General features: G+C 51.8%; 3 protein-coding genes, 1 long non-coding RNA gene and 1 pseudogene across 7 annotated transcripts in view; 1 reads left to right on the top strand and 4 right to left on the bottom strand.

Moving 5' to 3' along the window:
• TRAP1 (TNF receptor associated protein 1) overlaps positions 1–456 on the top strand; it is a 60,848-nt gene extending 60,392 nt beyond the window's left edge. The window contains exon 18 of the mRNA XM_037029956.1: positions 139–456. Within this exon, the coding sequence (XP_036885851.1) occupies positions 139–240 (102 nt within the window). The 3' untranslated portion in view covers positions 241–456. The remainder of the gene's footprint in view (positions 1–138) is intronic.
• Positions 398–4,585, bottom strand: DNASE1 (deoxyribonuclease 1). 2 transcript variants are annotated; one of them, XM_037029958.1, is made up of 9 exons: positions 4,430–4,585; positions 3,386–3,533; positions 2,974–3,062; positions 2,717–2,800; positions 2,308–2,423; positions 1,885–1,997; positions 1,654–1,808; positions 1,023–1,119; positions 398–836 (listed from the first exon to the last, which is right to left on the bottom strand). In XM_037029958.1, exons 2-9 carry the CDS (start codon positions 3,530–3,532, stop codon positions 783–785), a joined length of 855 nt encoding a protein of 284 aa, XP_036885853.1. In that variant the 5' UTR covers position 3,533; positions 4,430–4,585; the 3' UTR covers positions 398–782. The 2 variants fall into 2 exon arrangements, with proteins under 2 accessions (XP_036885853.1, XP_036885852.1); XM_037029957.1 differs by lacking the exon at positions 4,430–4,585 and adding an exon at positions 3,939–4,105.
• Positions 4,586–5,506: 921 nt separating this feature from the next.
• LOC118975782 (uncharacterized) lies at positions 5,507–18,206 on the bottom strand. Of its 3 annotated transcripts, none has more exons than XR_005064137.1 (3): positions 16,930–18,206; positions 15,698–15,846; positions 5,507–5,543 (listed from the first exon to the last, which is right to left on the bottom strand). It is a non-coding gene; the product is annotated as an uncharacterized LOC118975782 (long non-coding RNA). The 3 variants fall into 3 exon arrangements; XR_005064136.1 differs by lacking the exon at positions 5,507–5,543 and adding an exon at positions 5,652–7,624; XR_005064138.1 differs by lacking the exon at positions 5,507–5,543 and having other exon boundaries at positions 15,477–15,846; positions 16,930–17,135; positions 17,383–18,203.
• On the bottom strand, positions 9,339–10,112 carry PLGRKT (plasminogen receptor with a C-terminal lysine). Its single transcript, XM_037029901.1, has one exon. It carries the CDS (start codon positions 9,980–9,982, stop codon positions 9,548–9,550), a length of 435 nt encoding a protein of 144 aa, XP_036885796.1. The 5' UTR covers positions 9,983–10,112; the 3' UTR covers positions 9,339–9,547.
• LOC118975781 (splicing factor 3B subunit 6-like) lies at positions 14,609–15,151 on the bottom strand (annotated as a pseudogene).
• Positions 18,207–19,707: the final 1,501 nt, after the last annotated feature.

Below are 19,707 nucleotides of genomic sequence, written 5' to 3'. Positions count from 1 at the left end.
CGGCCCAGTTTGCTGTGAAACCGTTTTAAGCAGGAACAGCTCCCTCCCTGTCTTCTCTCCACATCAAAATGTCCCTGGGAAAGGGTTGGACTGGGAAAGGCCCCTCCCATCAACAGGGTCACCACCCTGTCTTTTCAGATCTACGAGAACGCCATGATCACAGCGGGGCTTGTCGATGACCCCCGAGCCATGGTGGGCCGCCTGAACAACCTGCTAGTCAAGGCTCTGGAGCGACACTGATGGGGAAGGCTGGGCCCTGCGGTCCAGGGGCGCAGCACAGCAGCCGCGGGAGCCCCACACCGCCCCAGCACTGTTAAAGCCCCAGGGGAAGTGGCAGCGGAACTGGGTGCCTCGGCCGTGGGAAGAGGAGTGGGAAGGAATGACTGGATGCCACCAATGAGAACACCCTCTTTTGAGCTTTATTTACTTCAACTAAAAAGTATTTCTTAATCTAAATGTTAGACTTTGTGTGCTTACTGTCAGTAAGTTACTCTGTTGACACAACCCTATGCTTAGGATGGAAGTGGGTACGGTGAGGAAAAGCCTACTTTCTACCCCCTTCCTCAAGCTGGTGTAGTGGTCAGGGGACAGTGGGGAGGGGAGAGGGGGCGCTGGCCCTGTGCTCAGTGAACTCGCCCTGGGTCCCTAAACTCCACCCCCAGAACCTGAACAGGACAGCGGGATCATCCAGCATCTTCAGTGCTTTGTGCAGGCCCCCAGGAGCGGCCACACACAAGCCCCGAAGCTCGCAGTCTCTCGCCAGGGCCCCGGACCTGCTCTCGTCAGGTCCTCTTCAGCGTCACCTCCACCGGGTAATGGTCGCTGATGGCTTGGGCCTGTGGGGAAACCTACAGTGAACTCTGGAGTGCTCGTGTCCCTAGAGCTCCCAGGGCTGTGGAGAAGGGGTTCCTTCAAGTCGACAAAAACAGCAATTGCTGTAAGTCCCGTGGGTCTGGATGTCACTCCACCCCTGCACACGAGGCCCCCACCAAAGTTCTATTCTATAAAGGGTGGTCACTTACAGTCTGGTTGCTTAGTCCATATGCAGCTTGGAAGTCGAAAGGAGCAGCTGAGTAGGGAACAACAGCATGTTGGAGCAGAGCTCCAGCGACCACAATCCTGCAGCACCAGACACGGGGAAGTCCTCCGTCAGCCCACTGTCTGGCTCTGCACAGGTGAACCTCAGATCCCAGCATGTCCCGCCCGCTCGCCCTAACCAGCTTTCCCCCAGAAGCTGAGCTGAGGGACCTGAGCACCTCACCCTGCCCGAGCACCTGGCCTTCACCCTCACAGTTCCGAACAAGGAGGCTGCAGGGGCAGCTCCCATCTGGCCTACGTGGCCCTTGGGTTGTCACTGCTCAGGGAGGGCCCCCTGCTCCTGCCTGCACCCCAGGCCAGGACCAGCCTTGTGCCTGGCCAGACTCAGACCTGGGGGTGCCCGAACTGGGCGCCACCGTCTGACCTGTGCACCTGAGACCGCCCGTAGGAGAAAACTAGCAGCATGATATCCTCACATGTCCCACTTGGTAGGTGGCCAAAAGCTCAGGAGGGGTGAGTTGTTGGGAGCCACTTCTGAAGCTGGGCCTAGACAGAAGTCACAGCTGCTTGTGGAGGTGTCCCTGTCCCTGCCTGGGGCCTGCAGACCCTGCTCACCTGTCGTAGGCACAGTGTGTGGACGTGACCGTGGTGTCAGCAGTGTCAGGAATCAGCCACTGGAAGGTCGGGATTGTACGCAGGCGGATGGATGACCACTGTGAAGGGGTCACGTAGCTGCAGCCAGCATTGAAGTCCCCCATCAACATGACATCCTAGCAGGAGACGACAGTGGGTTGGTCCATGCACAACAGGGCCCTTAGCAGCCCAGTCCAGTGTGTGGGGTCTCACCTCTATGTCCCACTTCTGGCGGACATCCAGGTAGACATCGTAGAGAGAGTTGATCTCGGCCACTGCATCCAACGGGGCCGCATGTAGGGGGATGATGGCAAACTCCTTGACCTCTAAGGAGAAGGTAGTTGTGCTAAGCGAGGAGGGGAGTGGGTATTGGGGTGCAGTCCTGGTCCAAGGGTGCATTAGCCTGGCTCAGTCGTGTGTCCAGGGCTGGGATGGAGGGTTCATGAGACAGTTCAGGGTGCGGGGGTGGGCATTTCTCCAAGTAACTTAGGTGTAAGACCACAACACCGGTGGGAGGGCAGCAAGCTCCCCAAAGGGGTGCGTGGCCGGGGTTTACTGTGATGGGGGCCTAAGAAGGGTCAGGTAGGGCCCCCTGGCCAGGCCAGGCAGAGGGGCCCCTGTGGCGGCAGCACTCACGGGTGAATGGGGAGGAGAACTTGACGACGGCTGGCTCGCGGCTGAAGGTGTCATTCCCACAGGGCTCACAGCCGTCGTCATACTGGTAGGAGTCCAGCACCGTCACCTGGTCAGGTCTGGGGGAGGCCATGCCAGAGGGTGCGGACCCTGGGGCTGGGCTCACTGCCTCGTCTCACTAAACCCACTTGCTGCAGCGGTCAGGGGCCCAGTCTAAGCTTGGATGTCACACAGACCCACCAGCCCAAAGCTCCTGGCCATCTGTGTCCTCTTGTCCCTGCCCGACGGGCACTTGGGAGGGTGGGCAGCCCAACTTGGACCCTGTTCTGTGGCCTCCACTTCCTTCCCCACCCCTCCCCTCCCCTCCGAAACCTCGGGGGCGGCGGCTTGTCTGCCAGTGCCCGTGCTTTACCTGAACAAGAAGAGGTAGCGCTCCTTGTAGCTGTTTCGGCCCAGCGGCTCACTGACGACGAAGTGGTAGGCGTTGGGGTTGTCTCTAGATTGAGGAAACAGGTACCAGCCAAGCGACCCACAGGGCACATCCTGCTGCCTCTAGCAGGGCTCCTGCCCATCCCCGTGTCCCTGGGGCCTACCCAAAGTGGCAGCATGCCCTGAAGGGATGGTCACTGTCCCCATGTGCGTCCCCAGGACCCCGTCACCTTCACTCACTGATTGAGTCTGTCCAGCAGCTTCCCCACGGCCGTCAGGTGGTTGTCTCTGACCTCCTGGACCAGGACGATGTCATAGCGGCTCAGGATCTGGGGACAGGGCCACAGCAGTGCTAAGCAGGGACAGGCTGGGTGGAGACTGGTGTCTGAGCCCTGCCCACTCCAAGTCCCTGCAAGAGCCAAGCTGCTATTGCCCAGGGCGCTTTCACAACCACTTTCACAACCATTTGGTCTGATGTCAGCCACAGGAGTGACAAAGACCCTGTCCCCACAACTGACTGGAGGCTGAGAGCAGAGGCCTGAGAGCCTGGGATCACCTTCAGGACAGACCACTGGCCCAGTGTTCACAGGGCCTTTTGGAGCACCCCTCACCCTGCCACAGGTTCCTTGGGGACAGGCTGGCTTGGACCTACCTGCACAATGTAGTTGGAGAGGGTGGCATTGGACATCTTCGTCTCCCCGAAAGACTGGATGTTGAAGGCGGCTATTCTCAGGGGCAGGGCTGTGTGCAGCACACCAGCCAGGGTGAGCAGCACCCCCATCAGCCTGGCACCCTTCATTCTAGAGGAGGAAGGACACTCGCAGGTGGGTCTGGGTTCGCAGACAGTGCCCCATCTTTCCTGAGTCTGTCCACATGGAGCTGGTGGAACCCAAGGCCGAGTAACTGTCCCCACGGGCAGTGCTGAGGAGCCAGCATCCCGAAAGCCAGGCTTCAGCACCAAGGAAAGGACCCCAGGGTCTTCTCACCCCTGCACCCCCCAGAAGACAAGCCCCTGTAAGGGTCACCAACCCAGAGGTGCTCCAGTGGTCAGCGAGTGGTGAGACTGGCTCACTGCCATCCCTGCTCCCGGACCCACCTGGCCAGCACTGGCCTTGGTCACACAGAGGGACCCTGCTAGGCCTCCAGGCAGGTGCCAGCCTCCAACCGGCCACAAGTCACACAGCCTTCAGGCACTAGACACTCACCCGCAAGGTGACTTCCACCAAAGATGATGAGAATTCTCCCAAGAACCAGGAGCTGATATTCTCTGATACCGAGTTTCTCCTTTTGTTGCTTTAAGAAAAACAATTTACAAAGGTGAGTCTACTGAGGCGCAGAGCTGAGGGGCCGTGCGGAGCTGCTGCAGCAGGAGTGCTCATTCCTCCCGGGGTTTTAAAGGGGAGGCAGCCATCCCCTTTCCAAGGGCATCACCTCAAGGACACAGGACAGTGGCGCTGCCTGTGTGGCTTTCCCATTCAGGTAAATGGTTGGCATTTGTTTATTTTAACAGGAAGTTTCTTGGTGCTATAANCCAGTGGTCAGCGAGTGGTGAGACTGACTCACTGCCATCCCTGCTCCCGGACCCACCTGGCCAGCACTGGCCATGGTCACACAGAGGGACCCTGCTAGGCCTCCAGGCAGGTGCCAGCCTCCAACCGGCCACAAGTCACACAGCCTTCAGGCACTAGACACTCACCCGCAAGGTGACTTCCACCAAAGATGATGAGAATTCTCCCAAGAACCAGGAGCTGATATTCTTTGATACCGAGTTTCTCCTTTTGTTGCTTTAAGAAAAACAATTTACAAAGGTGAGTCTACTGAGGCGCAGAGCTGAGGGGCCGTGCGGAGCTGCTGCAGCAGGGGTGCTCATTCCTCCCGGGGTTTTAAAGGGGAGGCAGCCGTCCCCTTTCCAAGGGCATCACCTCAAGGACACAGGACAGTGGCGCTGCCTGTGTGGCTTTCCCATTCAGGTAAATGGCTGGCATGTGTTTATTTTAACAGGAAGTTTCTTGGTGCTATAAAAAGCACCTAGTGATATTTGCTCTTAGTTTTAAAAAGTCTAATAAAAGTCCAAAGCTTGCGTGTCCTTCACATGTGCTGCTCTCCCAGCAACAGGGAGCAGGTGTAGAGGGCGGGCCTCCTGCTCCCATTTGCAGGACTTGAGGTGACCTTGGAGCCGGTCGTAAAGGCCAGATATCCTGTGCTGCGTGCTGCAGTGGAGCCTGTGGTGGCTGCTCTGTGGCCCGGGAGCACACCAGGCCTCTTACCAATACCAGCCCCTGCTTCTTAATCCCTCAGCTGCGAGGGCTGCAGGCAACATGGGTAGAAGCTGGGGCCCCACGATGTCCGTGTGAGATGTAGCACCGGGAGCCGCGGGGCCTGGTGTCAGGAATGGGTGGGGACTGCAGGGCCCACCTTGGTTGCCTGCAAGGCAGTGAAGAGCCTTCCCTGGATGGGACGAGAGCCTGTGCGTTCTAGGTGCAGGCGACCTGAGTCACAGGGATATGGGCAGCAACTGAGGGCCCGTGACAGGTTGGGTCCAGTCATTTCTTTTTGGAACCCTTGGTTTTCCCATTGTATTCATTTCTTGTGGCTGCTATCATACATTACCATAAACTTGGTGGCTTAAAGCAATAGAGCCTCGATTGGTGTGGCTCAGTGGGTTGGGCATCATCCCACAAACCAAAAGATCACCGGTTCAATTTCTAGTCAGGGCACGTGTCTGGGTTGCAGGCCAGCTCCCCTGCTGGGGGTGTATGAGAGGCAACTGACTGACGGTTTCCTTCCTTTCTCCCATCTTTCCTTTTTTCCTAAAAATAAATAAAATCTTAAAAAACCAGAAAAGTATTCTCTAACAGTTTTAGAGGGCAGAGCCCAACACCCATTGTGCTGAGCTGGAATCGCGGTGTGGAAGGGGCTCTGTGGGGTCTTTCCCACCCTGTTGGCTTCTGGCGGCTCCTGACGTTCTTGGTGTGTGGCCACGCGGCTCCAGTCTCCGCCTCTGTCTTCTGCGTCAGTTCTTCCCCGGCGCCTCAGAGGAAGACAGGTGATTGAATTCAAGGTCCTCACAGATATTCGAGGACCCTCTCCCCATCTCAAAGATCCTTAATCACATCTGCAGTCATTTTGGGGCATGTAAAGTTTCAGGTCCCAGGTTTCAGGTTCACAGGTTCCAGGAATTAGGACATGGATACCTTCTGGGGTGCCATTATGCAGCCCACCACCCGTCCACAGGGGGTGGGCCGGGTTCCTCCCTGGGATGGAAGGGTTGCACCGTGTGAAGGTGGTGCAGGGCTGTGGGGGGAGTCAGTAGGCACCAAGGTCAAAGTCACAAAAGTGCCACAGATCAGGCCAGCTGACCATGAAGCAGGAGGACTATTAACAGTTTATTAGGTATATCAACTTCACAAGACCAGAACCCCCTGAAGCAATGAAAATGTGCTGACGGGCAGCCCTGGCTGTCAGCACAGGCAGTAATCAGTTCACACGTCCTTTGGTAAGGCCTCCGTGCGCTGGAGTCAGGTGGCCTGGCCCTTAAGCTTCCAGAAGCCACACTGGAGCCTTTTGCAAAAGTTTGATCGCTGATTCTCCCATTTTCAATTCCTGAGCATAGCTTTGAGCAGGTCGAAATCCAGATGCCAACCACCAAGCAAGACCACTAGCCTAGATTCCTTTCTTCCAGGAGTTTCTTTCCTGGACACACTTGCCAGACCTTTTGAGGGTGCATGTGAGCAAACTGGAGGGCAGTCCCTGGTCCAGTGTTTGGCCAGACACCCAGCACTGACTGCAGATCATGGCTCACAGTGTAGGTACCTGGCCACTTGAGTTCTCAGCATGGGGGACACAGGCATCTGTCTGCTGGCCCCCCTTGCCCTCCTCAGAACCAAACGCTGCCCTTTCTCTCTGGAGAGCTCCCAGTCCTGGCCCCTGCCCTCTCCCCAACACACCAGAAGGTCCCGACCTTGGCCCCACTGGTAAGAGCCAAGCCCTGTGGCCACGTTGGCCTCCCACAGGGCTGGGCCTGCACGAGAGGCAGCGCAGCCTGGAGAAGAGCCTGGTCCGGAAAGCAGGGATTCTGGGGCCCGGAGCAGGCTCGTTCACTGCACCATCAACCACTTCGCGCCTCAAAGTCTTCATCTACAAAAAGGGGATAAAACCACACTGCTTTCCTCTTCGGTTTACCTTATGAATCAACCGATATAACATTCCATTCGTTATTCCAGAAGAATCGTTTCACACCTCCCTAAAAATCCACCTGCCCCTAAGCCCCTATCAGATGGTGTCTTTTCCATCACTCCTTTCCCTTTCCCTCGTGGACCTCTTTTTCATCAGTCAACTGTTGCTGAGCAACAAGCAATCCCAAAATTCAATGTGTAACACAATGTGCATTTTTTTCTTGCTCATAGGCCCACAGATCAGTTGGGAGAGCTCTGTTCCCTGGACCTCTTCTGGGGCCAGGCTGAGGGGCTTTGGCTATGCAGGGCCTGCCCATCTAATGTGGTGGAAGGTAAAAACTTCCCTAAGGGTAAACTAATACATGATGCTTCAGCCTGGAATTTGTACATTGCCATTTCTTCCCACATTCTCTTGGTCTTAGCCAGCAACAAGGACAAGCCCAATGCCAATGACAGGAGTCAGGGACTCCTGCACCGGTCCACACTGGAGGCGCAGAAGGGGCATGAGGGGAGGAAAGGGGCTTCTGGCATTTTTCAAAATCACATCAGCAGGAAAATGGGCACTGACAGCAGACCACTTACTTTCTCTGATAGGGGTGAGCTATTTTTACATTAACCCTGAGAGTCTGCCAGCCTCATTGGCTAAACATGCTCCAGATACAGGTAGGGAAAACGGCACATCACAATGAAGTTGGACTCATTCTCCAGCTCTGTGGCTAAAATCAAAGGATGAAGAAAAAATTCTCTAAGCACTGAGGCTGGGAACAAATGGCTTCAAAGGAAACCTCACAGGCCGTCAGGCTGTAAGTGATAATGCGTGCCACGAGACCCGTGCCACGCCCCCCAGAGCTGCGGGGGGCCAGCAGTGACACCAGCATGGGGCCCAGGGGAAAGGGGTGTCCACCGACCCAGAGGGAAGGAGGCAGGGCCCAGAGCTCTGGGTCCCAAAGGTGTGCTGAGGTGCCCTGGCCCGGCAGTGAAGTCTGGCACCACGGGGCACCTTTTACTTTTGAGGGGCAGAGTGATTCTGAACATTTTTGGACACTTCATGGCTTCAAACTATCTTGCCACGTCCCTTTCTGTGATTTCATGTCTCTGCAAAGCTGGGCTTCTGGAGGTTATTAATAAAGCAAATACTGTATGGAATTAGTATGTAACAGATGTAAGAAAAACCTGACAGGCGCACACATTGTAAGTAATTGTGATTACTTACAAATGAAATAAAAACATTTTTCTTTAAATTTATATGTATTACTTTTCCAAATATCTACTGTAAGTTGCTAGGACATAAATACTAAATTGCTTGGACTTATAAATGAAACTGTTAGGTATTTCTTTTGGCCAAAGGGTCCCTTTAAAATACTGAGCCCTTCAGTGGAGGTGCTCTGAACTGGGACTGTCTGGGATTTAACACACTACGCATGCCTGCATTACTAGACCATATATCTTACTACACTGATATGCTTTCTTTTGCGGCCTTCATCATTTACAACATACTAAATATCTTGTCACAAAAAATTTTCAAGTCTACAGACTGCTAAGGAGATGAGTAATTTCAAGTCTACAAAGTTCAGTAGATTGAACATCTCAAGTTCAGTAGATTAAACATGTTTAATTGCACCGAGAGTTCACACCGATGTGAAAAATTCATGGGTCACCTTTGGGAGCTGAGTTGTTATTCTGCAGCCGGCAAACAGAGTCAGAGCATAAGAACCTACCCTGTCTTTCCCTTGCGAACCGCACCACTGAGATGAAATTGCGCTTTAGGGAGGAGTATTCCAGCTGAACGATGAGGAACCGGGGCTAGATTTTGAGGTTCGGCAATTTGCATCCCCTGACCTGCGTGCTGATCACCAACGGCTACAACTGGCCTCCAGGCCAGAGAACACAATAGCACTTTGCAAGAAGCTTGCCAAGACCATCCTGAAAATGATCAAAGCTCTAGAGACAGAGGCTTGTGGTCACCGACATCACGGGGACACAGCACAATCCAGACTGTAGGAAACCAAAGGACCAAGAATGTGGTCTCACCAATAAATTTTACGGGGAAAAAAATAGTGAGAAGAGAGGAGTTAACAGATTGAAAAGAAACTTGAGATACATCACTAAATGCAATATTTGATCCTTGTCAGGATCCTATTAAACATTAAATTCTTTAACTGCTTAAAAAAACCACTGCCTCCCCAGCTGGTGTGGCTCAGTGGATTGAGTACCAGCCTGAGAACCAAAGGGCCTCGATTTCAATTTTCAGCCAGGGCACAAGCCTGGGTTGCGGGCCAGGTCCCCAGTAGGGGGCACAAGAGAGGCAACCACACACTGATGCTTCTCTTCCTCTCTTTCCCTTCCCTTCTCTCTAAAAATAAATAAATAAAATCTTTAAAAAATTTTGGGGGGAATTTGAAACAATATAATTTATTAGTTTTACATTTAGATATAATTTACATATATATGAAATCCAAAAGTTATTTAGAGTACCTTTTTGTTGAATGTTATAAAATTTTAAAATAGCTTCACAAAACTGATCTTATGTTTTAATATTTTAAAATAGAATACATTGTATAAAAATTTTGAGCATTTAAAAAATTTTGAAAACCACAATTCAACAATTTTGTTTTGAGATTAGATAGGTAAACATGATATTATTTATCTATGAAGAATTTACTTTGTTCCCTTCTGGCTTTTTCAAGGCTTTCAAAAGAAATCATTCCTTTTGGCAGCTGTAACGTACTCTTTTCTGTTTCCCGTATGTTCTTGGCTTCACCTTTCATTCTTTGTAGAAGGGTTCCGCAGCCCAAGTCATACTGGTAGGTAAAGACAAAGCCTAATGGAATGATAGGGAAGAGGAAGGCTGGCTTCTTCCTTTTGCTTGCTCCAGAGGTGGCTGCAATCCCAAAAAACGTTCCAAAGTATTTGAGAAATTCCCGAGACGAAGCAATCTGCATGGCCATTTGTCTTTCTCTCATTTCATTCTGCATAATTAGCTGCCTTTCCAGCTGAAGTCGAGCATTCATAAGCATGAACTCCTGTTGGATTTTCATATTTTCATTCATAGATTTTGAAAATATAAACCCCATCTTGATCTCTTTCTGGGCCTTGTTCTCTCGGGTCTAGACCGTTAGGTCCTCAGGGAATATCACACCTGTGGCCGCCCGGTCCCGCACAGCTGGCTTTTATTCACTTGGCAGCAGGCAAATGGAGGCTTGGGGACTCTAAAAATTTTTTTTAAAGATTTTATTTATTTATCTTTAGAGGGGAAGAGAAGGAGAGAGGGAGAGAAACATCAATGTATGGTTGCCTCTCATGTGTCCCCTGCTGGGAACTGGCCTGCAACCCAGGCATGTGCCCTGACTGGGAATCGAACCACGATCGTATGGTTTGCAGGCCCGCGTTCAATCCACTGAGCTACACCAGCCAGGGCTAAATTTTTTTAAATAAAATAAAATAACCACTGCTTAATAAATCACTTAAGATGCAGTCACAGAAATCAAATGCTGATCTGGTAAATGGAAGTATTAGATTCTTAGGTTTGATAATGCTATTATAGCTATGCTTTCAACAATCCTTAGATTTCAATGCCACACTGAAATACATCAGGATGAAATAACACGATGTCTGGGATTTATTTAAAAATGTTGGCCCTGAATCTGAGTAGTGGGTACATGAAGGTTCATTATACTAGTCTCTACTTTTGAATGTTAACATTTTTAATTTTAAAAGATTCTACAAATCGAAAACTTTACAAACCACACAACTGAATATAATGCAATATCCAAAAATGAGGTAACAAAAAGTTAATATTAAAAATGAAATCAAGGCCCTGGCTGGTGTAGTTCAGTGGATTGAGCGCAGGCTACGAACCAAAGGATTGCTGGTTCAATTCCCAGTCAGGGCACATGCCCGGGTTGCAGGCCAAGTCCCCCAATGGGGGCCGCATGAGAGGCAACTACACACTGATGTTTCTCTCCCTTTCTCTCTCCCTTCCTCTCTCTCTAAAAATAAATAAATATAATTTTTTAAAAAATGAAATCACTCGCCCTGGTTGGGTGGCTGGGTTGGAGTGTTGTCCCATGCACTCCCAAAATGTGGGTTCAATCCCCAGGGAAAAAACCTGGGTTGCAGATTCGATCTCCAGTTGGGGCATGTTTCTCCCTCTCCCTTCCTCTCTCTCTAAAATCAATAAATATATCCTTGAGTGATATAAAAAAGAAAAGCTCTTAAAAAAAGAAATGACTCAAAATGCTTTGAATGCCCAGTTTTGCATGTTAGAAAGAACCTCCGGCCACTGTGAGGAGAAGGACTGGGCTTAGGAGTGGGGAAGGCAAGCAGTTTGGCTTAGGGTGAGGGACAGGGGTGGCCAGAGCAGAAAGGATGGCAAGGTGTGGAGAGAGCTGCAGGCTTAGGACAGGAATTGGTGACAAGGTGTGGAGCATGAGAGAGAAGGATTTCAAATTATCAGAAACTGTGGGCAGACGATGATCAGCTGTCCTGAGGGACAGCAGTTTTCCACCTGCTCAGGAAACACCTGCTCCAAGATGAGGCCTCATCCCTGATTCTAGCTGCAGCTGGGTCGCCTCCACTCGACTCCAACCGGCCTCGTAAACCTGCCGCAGCAGAACAGACTTTGGACTGAGTCCCTGGCTGCACCCCCACCGTGGCCGGCCTCCGCCCAGATGCTCAGGTACCCAGCAGTCGCCTGTTCCCTGCTTTCCCTCGGCCCGGCGGAGTCTGTCCTCCTCCGGGTTCCACGGCCACCACACTGGTCCTCTGAATACACGCAAAGCCTCCCAGTGGTCACCCAGCACATCATGGGGACATTTAATCAGATCATGTTATTCTCCTGCTTAACACACGTCATCAGTTTCTCATTGTTCCTAAGATGAAAGCTGGTGCCTACCAAGACCTGAGCAATTCTAGCTCAGGGCCTTCACTCTTCCTGAAAGGCCAGGGCCACCTTGTAATTCCTGTTTCAGCTCAAATGTCACTTCTTCAAGGAGCCTGTTCTCTCTCTATCCACAAGCTCCTAGTGTCATTTTTCAGCACAACAATCACCTGTTTTCTTTGTTCTAATGTGCTTGCTCTCACTCGTTCAGACTCATTTAAGGCCGACCTCCAAACTGGAACACAAGCCCCACGGGAGTAGAGACCTTGTCCATCTTGTCCGTGAAACTGCCCCAAGCCCAGAAAGAGTACCTGCAACGTAGGGGGCGCTCCACAGACAAAAGCTGAAGACAGTGGGGCTATGCGCTCACCTCCTGCTCTCCACCTCCCCGGGGCAGCCCTCGCGGCCACGCCGACAGAACGTCCCTTCCTCGTGGACCCTCCTGAGGGAACACAGCACAGCCTCCTGTCCTGACGCATGAGGGACCCTGCGGGGCCTCTGGCTCAAGCTGAGGGCCACTGTGGCCCCACCAGCAGGCCTTCCTTCAGCCGGGCTCCACCCAGGAGTCCTTCTTTCCCACCAGGAGTTGTGTCCGCTAATCCCACAGACAGCATTTTGGAGGGCAAAGGAGCTCCTATCCTTTACTGTAGATCAAAGAGTGATGTCTTTGCTGTGACACTGCTTTAATCCATGTCAGTCACTCTGTTCGGGTCAGCAGTCACCTCTCAACTCAGCACACTGGCCTTGGCTTGTGACCCAGCCACAAATCACCAGCCCTCGTGGATTTATTTCCATTCATTATAAAGAAACCATTAACTAGGATGGAAAATTTCTTGGACCAGATGTCTGAATCGCTACCGTCCGAAACAGCTGCACAGTCACACTCAGCAGCAGTACCTGCCTCCTCACCCCCGGCCACACCTGTGCCCAGCACATCAGCGGGACCAGCAGCACTCGAGTTCCGCAGCAGATGAGGCCTGAACACGGCATACCCGCTGCAAATCGCAGACAAGCCTCTCCTAGTTCCCCGGTCATTCCACCCCTCAATGCTCCTGTTTTGCACTCTACATTCAGGAGAGAAGCAAAGACATTTTCTAAGGTGTGTGTTGGAGAGGTTAGCACACCTTTAGCTTTCAGCCCATGAGTACAAACACACTTGTGCTCCTAATAATGAACCCAAGGCCCTTGAAGATTTCATCAGTCACAGAACATCACTCCCATCTAGTAACGTTTCTAACAAGGCTACAATGGGAAACACCCTGCAAATTTCCAAACCCCTCAGTGTCTCCCAAACACAGAAAGCCTTCACACCAGCACCCCCTCTCTACCCGAGATTCTACAGAAGGGGCGAGCAGGACCCTGAGGGGCCAGGACAAGGAAGCTCCCTGGATGGAGCCAGCTGGTCACTCTGAGGTTTGCAGGAATGTTTACCATTGATCTGTCTTCCAGGTACTAATCCCCTCTTCAGCTGTCTCTAATTGCTGTTAAATCCACCAACTGAATTTTATTTTATTTATTTTTTTATCTATAAACGGATTTTTATTTTGTACATAAAAGACGTTCTAAAAAGAATCTACAAATAAAAGGGCAGTGATGTTTTACTTATTTCATGATTACTGTAGTCCCCTTTTGGGGTGAAGTGAAACATCTTTTTTTCTTTTTATGCCATATTTTAAACCAAAATCCTACATGAGCTCTCATCCAAAGATTTAAACCCAAACCCTGCAAGGTCTGGTTCCTGACTTCTCCGACCCCCTGTCCTCACTACCCGCAGTGCTGTATCGGCACGTGAAGACATCACGCTTGCCGTCAGCCCTCGGCAGAACTGCTGAGACTGACTCCATTCACGGTGATGATGGCCTCTGAGTCAAAACAGTTTCTTCTGGGTCCTGAGGATGTGGTTTATATCAGTCTCTCATCTACTGGCACCATCTCTGTAAATGAAATACTAGAGGATTTAGGTTCCATTGTTTTCACTACAGGATCAACTATAGAATGTTCGTGCCACGCCAATGAGAGAGTTCACACTGGAAGGCAGTCCGCCCCCTATGTTGAGAAGTTTATGGCTGTGCAACTTTCCAGAAGGATCTACATGTATGCCCAATACATCTACGCTAACCATGCCTGGGTTCATACAAGGTTTGGGTATTTCTGTATTGCAGCTGTCGTAACAGTTTCCCACAACTGGCCAAAGATGTGCTCCGAAGTCCAGACCCGCCAGTGCTGGTGGCCTGTGTGGTGTCTGGGCAGTGCAAAAAGTCAGAAAGGCCACACCTTTTACTTTATTACTTTTTAAAGATTTTATTTATTTTTAGAGAGAGAGGAAAGAAAGGGAGAAAGAGAGGGAGAAAAACATCATGTGTGGTTGCCTCTCACGCTCCCCTCACTGGGGACCTGGCCCGCAACCCAGGCGTGTGTCCTGACTGGGAATTGAACTAGAGACCCTTTGGTTCCCAGGCTGGTGCTCAATCCACAGAGCCACACCAGCCGGGGCAATTTTTTTAATGTAAGCATTTTATTCATTCAACCAACACGATGAGCTTTGGTTTCCTTATCAGCAAAATGGAGATATCTACCTTCACGGACTTACTATGAAGATTTATTAATAGATGTTCAATCAATGACAACCTCCCAACAAGTTCCCTGATGGCTGCACTGGGCCGCACACTGGAGGAACTGCGAGCACAAACAAGTCCCTGCTCTCGAGACGCTCGGTCCCGAAGGCCACCTACCACATAACTCTTCACACGGTTCAACTGCTGTTTTCTACCCCTGGTATCACACAGGAGGGGAAGTTCAAGAGAAAACACCGACATCTTTTATGAAGGCTACAAGTTTGCTAATGATATATTCTAACATTTATCAAAGTTTTAAGCATGTCATTTTAAATCTTCAATGAGAAATCGCAGCATTCAGTACTAACTAAAAACCAAAAAAGGGTAGTAGTGGTGATTCATGGGGTTTTAGTCTAAAATCAAAATCTAGAAAACATTTACTTTGGTGGATCTGTGTTGATGCCTTATTTCTCCTTGAGAAGCTTCAACTGTCCTTCCTTCCTTCTTTTTCCCCGTCTCCCAAAATGCCCTGCTGGCATTACAGTGCAAACCCACAGGTGCCCGTTACCCATCCTGCCAGGTGGTCACATGCATTCTTGGTATCAAAGGTGTCTTCACAGACCACGTGAGCTGGCCCTCTGGTTCCAGGTGTGTCCCCCATGCTGATTTGATGAATAAGTCCGTACTTCCCAAATATTGTCATACGTGTCTTCAGCTGTGTTGTTATGAGGCACATTTCTTATATACAAAATCCAATTCACTTCAGATGGACGTTGAGCATTCGCCCTCTTGGCCGCGTGCATCGCCATCTCGGCGGCTGACAGGTGGCCGCGGCGAGTACCGGCATCCCTCCCTACGCCTCGGATGCTCGCTCAGCTGAGCCCACCACAGCGTCAGACCTAGGAAACCCCTACCTACTAAACTTTAAATTTCAGTTATTGTATTTTGTTTTAGAATTTAAATTTTTTATGCATTTCAATTCGCTGCTTTATTATGTTAATCCATTATTTGAGGTCCATGTCTGAGAGCTCCGATACCCTAACCTCTTTTGGGCCTGTCGCCTCCCTCCCACGCCCGGTCCTGTTTCTCAGTGTGTTATCATGACTGCCTGGTGCCGTGCATGGCCAAACGGTGGAGAGGAGGGTGGGCAGGCCGCCACAGGGCAGTCCGGGGCTCAGCTGAACCGAAGCTCACCTGCAGTCCTGTAAAGTCCACTCCACCTGTGGCTTGCCCACGCTCCCAGGATGCCACCCCAGCCCCGGGAAACTGTGTAGAGTGCCTCTAACTTCTACACCTCTTAGTGGCCACTTGCGCCTGCCTGGAGGGGAAAAGCCAGTGCAGGAAGCAGCTCTTACCTCCTGAGCTTCCCTCTGAGTGGCGGCTGCTGGAGTGACTCTGTTGGCCTTCAAGCTGATGCCTTCTGAATCACGGCCAGCTCCTTGAGTCCCCAGGGAGCAGTGGTCCATGGCAGGCTATCCCATGAGAAGCGGTCTGTTTTCATTACCTGGAATGATTTGGTAAAATGGAGAGTTGGAGAGGATGTGGGTTAAGAACTAGGCAAGCTGGTCCAACTAGCATAGGCCATGTCGACCTCTCTGAGCCCAAATGTCCTTTGCAGAGGTTTGCAGCGGATGAGAAAGCCGGGAGGGACACAGCCCATTCCCTTCTGCCCAACCAAGAGTCTCCAGGACTGAAAACATCGCATGCTCATTGGAATCCTATGGTGTTTGCCCCCTCAGCCCAGTCCTAAAGGTGAAGATGGCACGGTGCCCAGGCATGGCACTGCCACATGTGAGCAGCTCAGCCTACATCTCCTTGGAGAACAGGAGCATGTGTCCCCAGCTCAGGTCAGTGGGGCCTGTGGACTGCCAGCACCAGGGCCGCATCCCTTCTGGGGACTCTGCCCCTTTGGCCAATTACGCAATACTAGTTTCTAACAAGACACTTCTTCAGCTACGCTGTCTGTCCCCACTGAAGTGTGAGCATCTCACATGAGGGGAGCTGACTTAGTCCTCTATGATGAATGAGTCAAAGGACAGGCTTCTGTCATTAGGTGTCTCCTCGGCCTCCATGTCCCAACTCCTGGGAGGACAGACGCGTGTAGCCAAGGGAGAGAAGGGGGCGCCAAAGTTGCAGCTCCTGATGGGAGGGGAGGGAGGCTCCCCCTGACTAAGGAGCTGTCAGGGCAACACTGAAGCAGAGCCTGGCCAGAGACAGAGCTCAGAACCACTCTGCCCGGTCAAAAAGGCCCTGTGCAAACGGCTGAGGATTGCCGAAAAGCAGACCCCAGAGTGGAGCTGGTGTGGGCTTATCTCCATGGAGAGAAGGGGACCACCCATTCCCAAGCACAGTAAGGGCACTCATGTGGGCAAACGGCCCCAGGGTCCAATACCTGGGTGCTGGTGCCGCCCCAAAGCACAGCGGCCATCACAACTCTCACCCAGAGCCCGTGCCTGAGTCCCCAAAGTGGGCATCCTTTCCAATTCTGCCCATTCCTGCCTGGATGGGCCAGGTGGGAAAGGCTGGTCCCACTGTCTTCCCCGCACACCTTGGTCATCACGTCCACTAGTTCCCACCCTCTGCTCACCTTCCGTGCTCTGGGTATTGCTGCTCCTCAGAGTGCAGGACAGAGGTGATGTAGCCTGACCAGCGGGGAGGAAGCTACAGCAGCCAAGCTGCCCTGGTGCTTCTCCCTGCACCACCATGGGAAGCCATGGGCTGCAACATTCCTATAGCTGAGTTCTTCACTGGGGGGCGGGAATGTGCACAGAGACGGCCTGTGGGAGGCTCAGCCTGTGGAAGGAGTGAGGTTCCCACTGAACCATCCCCCCAGTGCCTTAGCCTTCCCCCAGCTGCCCCCAGAACAGTCACCTTGTCAAGCCTGCCATCAGTGAAGGATGCTGTACTAGTCCCGCCCCAGCTGAGGGGCTTTCCAGAGGTCCTGCCTATACTGGGCCCGGCTGTGACCAGACTCAGGGCCTGGCCTCCGTTCTCCACCCAGAGGTCTGGGTACTACCCCAGGTTGGGGTCTGAGACTCACAGAGTCCCAGCTGTGGAAACAATAAGGTGCTCACATGAGACCAGCTGCAGTTGCAGACTTCATAGACCCCGGCCTCCTTGGAAAATACAGGTTTGCAGGTCTGGGGAGCAGCAGTGGTCCTCACCCCACCTTTACACTCCACTCACCTCACGAGGCTGACTTTCCAGACCCTCAACATCCCGCAGGGAGGCACAGCTGCCAGTCAGGGGTTGGCGCCCCTCCCCAAGCATGGAGGAACGGCAGGGCAGCTCGGGCTACCACCAGCTCCCTCCATCCAGGTGCAGCTGTCGACAGAGCCTCAGGCAGAAGCAGAGATAGTCGCAGAAGGCCAGGCATGAATCCAGCCCACTACCCACCAACTTGGTCCTGCGGCCAAGGCCAGAACGGCTAGAAGCAGGTGGCCTTGTCGGTTCGACTCCCCAGAGGTGGGGGGTGGCTCTGCCGTTGTGTCTGTGCGAGTTCCTGCGGGATCGGCTCCTTTCCTCGCGTGGGCCTCTGTGAGGAGGTACTGATCCTCACGGGTACCCCGGCCCTGGTGGAAGCTGGTAGAGCACACGCTTGCTGAGTGGGTAAACACCAGGCTGCCATTACAGTCTGTGCCATCTTGCCGTTCCCATTCACACTGTGACTAGTTAACAAAATAAAAAAGGGAGTGTTAATCCTGTCAGTTATCTTAGCCCAAAGTCACCTCTTATTCTGGATCATCATCAAACTTCTGACATGCTGTTCCATTTTTCGGCCATTTGCTTATGAAATAATTTTGGAGCAAAAGGGGCCTCTGAACAATGGGAAAACTGGACAAGAAGTGATACGATGGTTTTCAGTCCCTGGGTCACAGTGCAGGACAGTTACTCCCCAAGAGAAGAGAAACTGAGAGGGGAGCCACTGTATCAGCTACGGCCGAGATGGTTGCCAGGCAGTGGTGCAAGAAAATGGAATTCTGATAGACCCAGCACCTGCCTGGAGGAGGAGACAGAGTTAGGAGGTCAGGGAGGCCCAGCAGCTGGCACGTGCGGCCCAGGCCATGGGGGATGGGGCCGCACAGACAGCTGTGCTGCATGATGTGTGGGGAGTCCCTTGAGTCTGCTGCCTAGGACAGGTCTGCGCTTCTGTGAGAGAAACCATGCAAAGAGGCTGGGGCAAGAATCCCCGGAAAGGAGCAGAGAGAATAGTTCTCAGAGCCCACACAGGGACAGGAATACTATATGTCCCCACAGCCATGTGGAAGGACCTTCTAATTCACAGGATGTTGGGCAGAATTCTCAGAAGGGCATCACCCTTCATAATGGGGCTAAATTAGCCATAGACCCATGGCGGCTCTGAACCTACAGTAACAAAGCCCAGAAGCCAGCCTGTAAGAGGCCCTGCCTATGCCAGGTATGGGGTAGCAAAAGGCAGACCCAGTGAGGGCGCAAGGCAGCTGGCTGATGGTGGCCACACATTTGTGCACAGATAAACCAACGAAGGAGTGAGCAGTGAGACAGACCTTGCAGGCCCTAGGAGCGGGAAGCAACAGAAAGGACCACCATTGCCCCTCTCTAACCCCTCCCCCACATACAGCGTCACAACCCCCCAACTGAGTTGCCCCGCCCTGGTGAACACCTAGGGCTCTGCTCCTCATACATAACAGGTGCAAACAGACCAAAACATGGCTCAAGAAGAACTCAAAGTCCTGGAGCCAATAATTCTAAGTGACCAAGAAATAACCAACCTATCAGATGCACAGTTCAAAATACTGGTGATCAGGATGCTCACAGAACTGGTTGATTTTAGTCACAAATTAGAGGGACATATGAGGGCTAAACTAATTGAAATGAAGGGAAATGCACAGCAAACCAATAGTGATGGAAAGGAAACTGGGACTCAAATCAAGGGAGTGCACCAGAAGGAAGGAAGAAATGACCAAACAGAAAAATATGAAGAAACAAGAATTCAAAAAAATGAGGAGAGGCTTAGGAACCTCCAGGATATCTTTAAACGCTCCAACATCCAAATTATAGGAGTACCAAATGGGGAAAGGAACAGCCACCGGTGGAAACTTATTTGAATAAATAATAATGGAGAACTTCCCCAATCTGGCAAAGGAAATAGACTTCCAGGAAATCCAGAAAGCTCAGAGTCCCAAAGAAGTTGGTCCCAAGAAGGGACACACCAAGGCACATCATAATTACATCACCCAAGATGAAAATGAAGGAGAGAATCCTAGAAGCAGCAAGAGATAAGGGGACAGCCACCTAGAAAGGAGTACCCATCAGACTGTCAGCTGATTTCTCAAAAGAGACCTTACAGGCAAGAAGGGGCTGGAAAGAAGTATTCCAAGTCATG

This window comes from Sturnira hondurensis, unplaced genomic scaffold, assembly GCF_014824575.4.
Source record: "Sturnira hondurensis isolate 20B ecotype Veracruz unplaced genomic scaffold, ASM1482457v3 Scaffold0020579, whole genome shotgun sequence".
Classification (NCBI taxonomy): Eukaryota; Metazoa; Chordata; class Mammalia; order Chiroptera; family Phyllostomidae; genus Sturnira; species Sturnira hondurensis.
This window is presented reverse-complemented; position numbering and strand designations above follow the sequence as displayed.

What these genes read in the sequence shown, in the direction of transcription:
- DNASE1 (XM_037029958.1), bottom strand. Translation starts at nt 3,532, where the DNA reads ATGAAGGGTGCCAGGCTGATGGGGGTGCTGCTCACCCTGGCTGGTGTG. An exon ending in CGCTACCTCTTCTTGTTCAG is followed by an intron (nt 2,424 to 2,716) that starts GTAAAGCACGGG and finishes GGCCTCCCCCAG; the next exon opens with ACCTGACCAGGTGACGGTGC. An exon ending in ATGGACTAAGCAACCAGACT is followed by an intron (nt 837 to 1,022) that starts GTAAGTGACCAC and finishes GTTTCCCCACAG; the next exon opens with GCCCAAGCCATCAGCGACCA.
- PLGRKT (XM_037029901.1), bottom strand. Translation starts at nt 9,982, where the DNA reads ATGGGGTTTATATTTTCAAAATCTATGAATGAAAATATGAAAATCCAA.